Source organism: Sinocyclocheilus grahami, unplaced genomic scaffold (genome assembly GCF_001515645.1).
Source record: "Sinocyclocheilus grahami isolate Dianchi unplaced genomic scaffold, SAMN03320097.WGS_v1.1 scaffold34.1, whole genome shotgun sequence".
Taxonomy (NCBI): domain Eukaryota; kingdom Metazoa; phylum Chordata; class Actinopteri; order Cypriniformes; family Cyprinidae; genus Sinocyclocheilus; species Sinocyclocheilus grahami.
The window spans coordinates 2594152-2602206 of NW_015505213.1; the positions used below are offsets into that span (position 1 = coordinate 2594152).

The 8055-nt window shown below is 36.4% G+C and overlaps 1 protein-coding gene across 1 annotated transcript; it reads right to left on the minus strand.

Annotated features, from left to right (window-relative positions):
• Window positions 1-317: 317 nt before the first annotated feature.
• On the minus strand, window positions 318-7371 carry notum2 (notum pectinacetylesterase 2). The gene is made up of 12 exons (XM_016267004.1): window positions 7232-7371; window positions 6717-7051; window positions 6377-6429; window positions 5660-5755; window positions 5491-5551; window positions 5325-5401; window positions 5148-5247; window positions 4244-4432; window positions 3309-3409; window positions 3055-3202; window positions 2855-2902; window positions 318-1438 (listed from the first exon to the last, which is right to left on the minus strand). Exons 2-12 carry the CDS (start codon window positions 7028-7030, stop codon window positions 1138-1140), a joined length of 1488 nt encoding a protein of 495 aa, XP_016122490.1. The 5' UTR covers window positions 7031-7051; window positions 7232-7371; the 3' UTR covers window positions 318-1137.
• Window positions 7372-8055: the final 684 nt, after the last annotated feature.

Below are 8055 nucleotides of genomic sequence, written 5' to 3' on the forward strand. Positions count from 1 at the left end.
CATTAACACACTATTCTAGCAACACACACACACACACTTTGGGTTTCCAGATTTTATGGGGACATTCCATAGACGTTTTATACTGTACAAACTGTATTTTCTATCCCCTTATCCTAACCCTGCCCATAAACCTATCCCTACTTGCATTTTTTAGAAAGTCCCAAGGTCAGAAATGACTGGTATTCTTGTGGGGACATTTGGTCTCCATAACATGGGGAATACCAGGTACAAACAACACACACACTGAGATAGCAGGTGTCTAAAACATCTTGTACATATAAAAGCTTTCATTCATCTTTTTATTAGTGTTCAAGATAAGTCAAACCAACTATAAATGTCAAAAGATATTACAGATCATGAAAATAGGCAAGGAGTATAATCATATGGATGTACGATAATTCTATTTAAAATAGACGTTTTTGTTTTATGATATATTTTTAAGGACATTCAGATGGTTATCAATATGTAACTACACATGTCTTATTCATATATAAGGCAAAATTAAACAGATACCACATTTATCCATTCACTATTATCATTTTTATGATTCTTGTCTGCAAAATGGACTACAATGTCCTAAAACAGCATGCACTTGCTAAAAAATAATACAGATATATAATGTAAGTATTGTGACAGGATGTTTGGAAAATGTGGTTACTGCAATGTTCTGGTTTCTTGTAACTTTTTTTCACTGCTTTTCTCCAGAATGTGATGGAAAGACAAACATCCTTCTAAATGTCCTTGTTGTTTATCAACTTGTACATTCTTCAGATTTAGTTAACAGTAAATTCAGCTCTTTTTGATTTTGTTGGTACACTATGATGTTGTCAGACAGTTTTATCTAAAGCACTGAATTCAGACACCAGTTCTCTTACGGAAGTGATGAATTAGATTAGCAGTTGTGATAACCATTGATTAACTGTGTCCAGCTAGAGTCGCTCGCTTGGAGAACCCAAAAATCATTCAAGAACACGGTTGTAAAGGCAGACTGTCGGTACTGAAATCCAGTGACATGTTCACTAGACAAACCCAGGTCCTTCTCTGGAAGTGGCCAGAGAGGAAGTTGCTGAACAATCTCTAAAAAGTGTAGATGAGGTGAACTGTGTTGATGAGAACACCACCGGCGCTAATGCTAATTTAGCCACCACTGCTGACCATACTGGCCGAAATATCTCCGCTTACATCCAAGCCGAGCTTTTGCAGGTCCAAGCCCATACTGGCCAGCGCCTGGAGCAGAGTCATCTCCTGTTGCGTGGCCTGGTCAATCAGGGCTGGACAGGTTGGGTTGCACTGTGGCCACTGGCAGTTATCGATGAGATGAAAGGGACAGCCTTTCAGAGGCGTTTTGCTGTTCTTATTAGCCTCCTGAAGACTTCTGTCCCAGCACTGCAGAGCACGAGAGAGTGACGTCCCCTTGATCTGGAAATCCATCCAATTACTGAAAGAGCACAAAATCAAAATAGACCTTTACTTTCTGAATGGATGTTCATTAATTGTCCTGTATAATTCAGAAGTAGGTTCTGACAGGAAGTCTCAATCACTTAAAAAAGTGGTGAAGTGCATAAGTGCAGAAAGAACGCAAAAAATGTGGTTTAGTGTTCCAGTTAAAGATCTGGGTTGGTAACAGAAATAAATAATGCAGCTTTGGAAAACATAAGCGATGAAAAGATTTTCAGCATCCCCATATTATTAAATAATGTTCTCCTTTAAGGAAATGTAAGAAATTAAGTATAATTACAGAACATAACTCTAAAAACAACTGCAATTCAAACAAGAATGTAGAAGTCTTGAAATTCCCTTCCATTAGGTTCTGCTCAGTAAGTAAATTTAGTTTTTTAAGTGAGATTGTGGTGTGATTGAAAGCAACAATACAGCTAACCTAGAGAGTAGAAATAAGATATCTGATAAGATTGTGGTTAAGCACAAAAATGTATGACATAAATCATTCTGGGTTGGAACAAGAATCACAATATTACTGTTTTACTCTCTTTGATATAAATAATGTAGCTGTGGTGAACATAAGAGACTTCTTTTAAAACTATTAATAATAAATAAATAAATAAAGAAACAAACAAACAAATAAATAAATAAATAAATCCTAATTACTCCAAACGTTTAACTGGTAGTATATATATGTATAACTTACAGATTTTCTTGAAACTTCTGGAATCACAAAATGAATTGTGGTGAATTAATTTACCTGTATTCTGTTAATATATCAACTAAATTACATAATTAACAGAAACTGAGAGTGTGGATATAGGTAAATTAATTCACCACAATTCTGTATGTGATTTCAGAAGTTTCAAGAATTGTATGTTTTTGGGGAAAATGCATATATATATATATATATATATATATATATATATATATTAGCATTTTAATAAAGTTATATCATTTATAAATAAATGGCAATATAATCAGCAGTAGTCTAATCAGTCTCCCACAATTCTTTTCAGAAGTTTCAAAAATTGTATGTTTTTGGGGAAAACGCATATATATATATATATATATATATATATATATATATATTAGCATTTTAATAAAGTTAGATCATTTATAAATAAATGGCAATATAATCAGCAGTAGTCTAATCAGTCTCTTTATAAACAGCTACAGCTCTGCTGTAAGTTTGACCTCATCATGTGTTTCGCCATGGTTGTGTTTCACCTCACAAATCACCTGCCCCACTGCTCTCTCAGCTGAGCTCATACAGCGGGCCATTAATTAAGTGTGAAACCATGAGGTGGCATTTTGGTGACACTTAGAATGCATCATGATGGACGAGTGCTCAAATGCAGGCGTATGAGCTCACCCATGAGGAGTGTGTCTCAGGGTGCCTGCGTGTCCTTACCTTTTGGTAATCAAAGTGTGGGAAAGACAGGAGGGGGCGAACACGGCCCTAAAACAACATACAGCAGAACATATAAATTATATAAATTTATATATAAAAATACTTTTCATGCCATGATCTTGATGTGATTGTTCAACTATTAGTAACTATTTAGGTAGTTTAAATTATATACTAGTATAATATGCCAGTAATGCACTCACGTAACATCTTTGAGAGAGTTTTTAAACTCTTTTCCCAGGTTCTGCATGTAGGTCCACTGCTGCTCTGAGAGCGATTGCCCGCCCATATAAATGTTCTCCACTCGTAACTGTTCCTCATCAAACAACCACTGCACTACGAACAATGGAGCTAAAACGGGACATATCCTCTGTTATTTTAAGAAGTAAGTCTTATTAACATTAACCACTTCTGTAAAGACGTTTTCATTCATATCAAACAGATGGCACACCCTCACCGGTTATGTATGAGTACAGTTTGTGTCCAAAAAAGCATTGCCATTCCTCGCCTCTTTTATACTGCTGCTTGCACTTTTCTGGAACAACACCACTCCACAACCTAAAAGAGACATAATATCACCAAAACCTGATATCAATGAAGCAGCACATTTTGAGAATTAATTTATGTCTACAGGAAAAATGTGTAGGATGAGTTATACACTGATATGTAAAAATACCAAATCCTAAGTTTAAGCAATAGTAACATTGAAGCTGGCTTTAAAAAGAAAACACACATAATGTTTTGAAACTTTTTTTATCCCTTGTGATTTTTAATGTATTGAATGCGCACTTGTAGTGTAGATCAAATCTCAAAAGTACATTTTGAAAAATCTGTTCTTACAGATGAAATATAGGGCCAATTAGTAAACTTAAAGATATACACATCCACAACTTTGTTTGTTTACAGACCTTAAGTACACTTTAACAAATGCACTTTATAATAATGTTGAATTAAAAGGGTTACTTTAAAGTACATTTTACTTTTATCATGTTATAAAAAAGCCTATTTTTTTATAAAATAAAAAAGTTATTATTTTGATATACTAACCTTATTAAAGCACACATAAAGTACTTGATTAGAATTTCAAATACAGTGTGTAATTCAATATTACATTTACATTTACATTTAGTCATTTAGCAGACGCTTTTATACTTTAACATTTAAAGTTAATATTTACATTTTAAACTTCATAATTTCAAATGTGTAATTACAAATATATTTCAATACAAATGACATAGAAATTACATTAAAATATATTTTAGATTAAGGTATATACCATAAATGCTTGTCATTACATTCAGCAGTACACTTAAACCATATTTCAACTACAGTTGAAATAATTCTGAAGTTAAATATAAAGTACTGAAGTCCTATTTAAATGGGTCACTTTACCGAATTCCTTTTTTTATGGCATCCACAGGGGTGCAGGAGGCACTGTCTGGACAATCAGGAGCTTTTTGCTGTTTACTCTCCAGAAACCAGCCTGAGTCGACAAGGCCACGCACTTGAGCATCAGCCCCCAACTGCTCCAGAAGACTGGACACCTTATCAATGTTCAGCAGCACACCTGTTCCCCCAGCACTAATGAAAAGAAAAAATAACTGCAGTAAATCCAGTCCCAAAATATTACCTCAGCCCCCAAAATCTAGCTTGTCAAATCAGTGAACTACAAATATTGTTCTGAATAGCAAATGGCTTCAAGAAATGCTTTGGGATAACCAACAAAACATGTTGCTAACATTGGAGGAATCCTCAGAACTTATTTTGCCTCCTTGGCAGGCCATATAGAGATATTATGTCATTGTCCATAGCATTACAGGCTGCAGTAAACATTTTTTATGGTAGACAACAGGATGTGCTGAAAATAGTGCTTCGGTCAGTGTTGAGGTAAAACTCAAGGGGTGGTCCATGGATGGGAATAGGATTTCATGGTACTCCGGATGGCTCTGTTTCAATTGTTCATAGCATCTTGTTTTTAGATCTCAATATGCAGCAACAGGTGTAATGGGTCTCTAATGTTGTCTTTGTTTACGAGGGAATTAAAATCTAATTATGGGATTTATAATAGCTATGGTTCTTGGATTGTGGAAACAAATAGCAGAAAAAGTTTTTATTTCAGGCTAGTCATTGAGGAAAACTCATTGTACCTAAGGATTAATACTATTAAGTAATCTCTCTATTACGATAAATGTAGCCCATCATTTGAGAAACATGTAAAAAAAAATAGATACAAACCAATGTCATAAGTATTTTTGTTCAAACTAAAACAATTTGGTAACACAGCCAGAGACCTCACCTTGTTCCTGCCAACATCACAACTTTGGCTTGTTTCAGTCCTTTTGGGGCAAGATCTTTGATCACTTCCCGAATGATTTGAGATCCCAGGAAAGCATATTCTGTGGTGGAATAAATAATTAATTTTGGAAACAAAAAATGTTAATAGTCTCACAAAAATTATCTCTGAAAATTGTACCCATTTCTTTTGCCTGTTTGGACTTTAATGCTGCTTTGTTACCACTCCACACATCACTTGAACAATAGGGAACAAACCTGTTCACATCAGATAAGATACATAAGTAAGTTAGATGTCAATTATAAAGCTTATATAAATATCACTCTTGAATTTTTCAAGTACTTACACAATATTGGCATTATACCAGTGAGGATTGTCATCAACTTGTGTTGACAGTAAACCACTTCCTGCAAATAATCAGGTTGTTTTCAGTAAGAATCACAGAAGTATGGCTTGCAAGACTAGCTAGAAGAAAGCAAGATGTGTTGTTGTGAGTCCGGTTAATATCAGCCTACCTTTGCGTGTCTGTGGCCAGTCAGCTGAGCTCATAAGTCGGGGGATAGTTTTGTATCTGGAATCGCAGGTCTCTTTGTTGTAGCAGCACCAGCCACCTAAAAGAGAACAATTGGTATTAATCTCACATTATCCTTCTTTAGTGCAGATTTCAAAAGCGTACACAGCTTGGACTGTATTGGCACAAATTTATAGTGTTTACCTTGCTCAAACAACAACTTGCAGTTGAGAAGACACAGCTTTTGTTACTATATTAGTTTAAAATTTGTTTGAATTAGTCGAGTCACAAAACAGCACAGTGTACAATGAATCTGTGACAGCTTGTTATTTTTTCGACAGGAGTTACATTAAGTATTATTACAATTGCATGTAAAGTAAGTTTGCTAGACTTTCCCCCCTCCATTTAAAGTTGCTTCCTCTTGGCAAGACTTTCCAAGTAAAGAGAGAGACATTGCATGCTTTATGTGTTTACACCTTGTTCTCCCTCTTGCATTGTTTAATTTTGTCATGTCTAATTCAACATTGCATGTTACTTTTCTTGACCAGTGACACTATATATGTTCTCAACATACTGGTGAACCAACATGATGTGACATGCTCCAAAAAAGCAAGAAAAATGACATGTCTAAGAAGATGACCAGTCGTCAAAATAACGCTGAGCACTGCATTTAAGCCTGCTGACCTCTCTTGACAAAATTAACTTAATTTTAAATACTCACCTTCCAAAAATATCAGCCATCTCTTACTTCCTTTGAACTCCTTTAGGTAAAACCTGGAGGCCACAAATAAATATAGATGGTCTAGGGGACATAGCCATATGAGGACATTTACAAAACTGTCAAAGGACCGATATTTAACTTAACATTGCAACACTGCAACGATTTTGTACATTTATGATTTGGAAGATGTTCTTTTTTCCCAAAGTGACATTGAATGTTTAGTGCTCATATTACCAGTAACTGTATCCTCTGGGAATCAAACCCATGATCATGTTGCTCTACAAATTGCCAAGTTTATGCACCTCTGGCTAGCAGTGAGGATGTCAGTGCTGTGTCTTACCCAGCAGCAGTACCATCATTGCATGTCACTAATGTGTTCTTAAGAAAGTGCAGCTTCATTTCATCAACAGGCTTGTTGACAGATGCACTTTGTTGGGCGGTGCCACGACCTCCAGTGTTAGTTTCTTTACTGGAATCACCAGCACCTGCTAGTGCAGGGTTTGGGTCATCTTCAGGGCCATGCTGGGTTGTCTCTTTAGCCTGGCTGTTAGGCTTCTTTGCAGGTTTTCCACCTGACTTGGCATTGCGATTGTTGTTCTGACAAGAAATGACTCCCAGCAGAAGCAGGAACATGACATGACACAGAATATTCATATCAAATCCGACAGGACCTCCCTAAAAAGGCCAAATGGAACAGTCTGCAATGAAACTCCAAAAACGATTTAAAGCAACACCTTCATTTTTATCATGAAAGGCCCATGTTTTGAAAAGACACTGTTTTAAATTTGTTTAATGATTTAATCTGTCACCACCAGTGAAATTAGAAGTGATCAACTTTAAGTGATCAACACTCACCCCTTAAAGCAACTGGTCCTGGTCCCCCGGGCGTCTTGGAGAGCAAAAATCCTCAGGCAATGCGGGAAAGGTGGTTTTCAAATTGATGCTATGCTGGCGTCCTGAACAGATCTTGGTCTTTGGTTGTGGTCTGTGCTAGATTTTATAGTGCCACCATATGGACTGCATTTCTCAACATCCCCTTTGAGCTGGTGCCAGTTCTGGGCTGCAACCAATGACACACCAAACCTGGACGTCTAATGGCGAGGAGAAAAGATAACATGCGCTCTCCCAACCATATTTCAAAAACATCCCCTCCCCACCTAACTTAGTCTCACAACAAGCCCTCCAGCCCTCCCCTAGACTGTGCTCGACTTTGATTTAAACACCTACATGGTTGAAATACCTGCATAACCCTGCAGCTACATGGCATGTGGCTCTAGGTCATTGGAGCAGACCTCTCCCTGTTCACTCTAATAGGGAGAAACTCTTCACTCACTTGAATAATAATCCTATGAAAACTCTATGAGATAATCCAATGAAATGAATCCTTCAGAAAACGTAAAGTCTTCTCAAATTAAAGAAATGGAAGCAAGCGAATTGTTCACAGATTTATGAAGTATCTGCTGATTGATCGCACAGGGTTGCCTTACATAAAGCAACAGCTGATAGACTGATGCTGTCATTATCAACTCTGCTTATCAATCACGGTGAAATCTATATGTAAATGAATGATGTTATGGAAAGTTTGCTACATCTTTGGCATAAGAGACATGTCTTTGCGTCTAACCTTTGGTATAGGAGACCTGTCTTTGAGTCTGACCAACTAAAGCGCTTCCATCTAA